The sequence below is a fragment of the Crocuta crocuta genome, unplaced genomic scaffold, assembly GCF_008692635.1.
Source record: "Crocuta crocuta isolate KB4526 unplaced genomic scaffold, BGI_CrCroc_1.0 scaffold180, whole genome shotgun sequence".
NCBI lineage: Eukaryota > Metazoa > Chordata > Mammalia > Carnivora > Hyaenidae > Crocuta > Crocuta crocuta.
In genome coordinates this window covers 2,023,436-2,024,361 of record NW_027527549.1, presented here as the reverse complement: position 1 = coordinate 2,024,361, position 926 = coordinate 2,023,436, and the positions used below count along the sequence as shown (strand labels likewise).

Here is a 926-nt window from a genome sequence, read left to right as displayed (position 1 = left end):
GCCTGGGGACCCCGGCTCCCGCCGCCGGGGCCGCAGCATGGGGCGCTTCCGCGGGGGCCTGCGGTGCATCAAGTACCTACTGCTCGGCTTCAACCTGCTCTTCTGGGTGAGCCCCAGAGCCGGGAGGGCCGGGCAGGGGAGGGGCCGGGCGGGAGCGCGGGGCCGGGGTCCCCGGGGAGCTGGCCTCTGCGGCGTCCGAGCCGGGCCCCACAAGGCTGGGTGTTCGAACAGGCGGAGGTGTGGAAGAGGCAGACAAAGAGGGAGGGGAGGAATACGGGGGAGGGGTGAAGGGGTGGAGGCACAGAGGGAGGGAGAGATGGAGCGACAAGAAACGGTGAGAAGGGGGGACACCTTGTGGCTCTCACCTTTGAGGAACCTCTGCTCCTGCTGGTGACTCCAGATGCGGGGACACCAGCCCCTCCTCACCTCACCTCCTGAGGAGTGGCTCCCTCCAGCCTCCAGGGCACTCACCCCTTCTCGCTCTTTCTGCCTTTCCACCGCAGCGGGGGCCTGGCCGGGGCGCCGGGAGAGCATCCCCCGGGCCCATGAGGGGGGCTATGTGGGGGAGTGCTCGCAAAGGGTGTGTGTGGAGACACCACCTGGCGATGATGGTTTTGTTTAGGAAATTGGGGCCAGGAGTGAAAATGGAACCTGGTGGGGGGGGTGTCGTCCTTATTCTGGGTGTTAGGAGAGGGTCCCGCGGGCTGGGAGGAGGGGGTGGTGCTCCTCCACGAAGCGGATGGAAGTATGGAAGGAAGAGAGAGGTTTGCAAAGGGCAGCCGCGTCTCCCCAACCCCTAGCCTGCAGCCTCTGCTAAATACCACAGATGATCTCATTCAACTTTGCATTGAACCAGCATTTCCCCGGATTAGTGGTTCACAGAGAGCGAGGGCCATGCCCCTGGTCTCCTATATTACCGGGAAGAG

General features: G+C 64.7%; 1 protein-coding gene across 1 annotated transcript in view; it reads left to right on the top strand.

Annotated features, from left to right (window-relative positions):
* The first annotated feature begins 6 nt into the window (after positions 1-6).
* The window catches only part of TSPAN2 (tetraspanin 2), a 66,961-nt gene continuing 66,041 nt past the window's right edge, over positions 7-926 (top strand). The window contains exon 1 of the mRNA XM_077767112.1: positions 7-106. Coding sequence (XP_077623238.1) covers positions 38-106 — 69 coding nt within the window. The 5' untranslated portion in view covers positions 7-37. The remainder of the gene's footprint in view (positions 107-926) is intronic.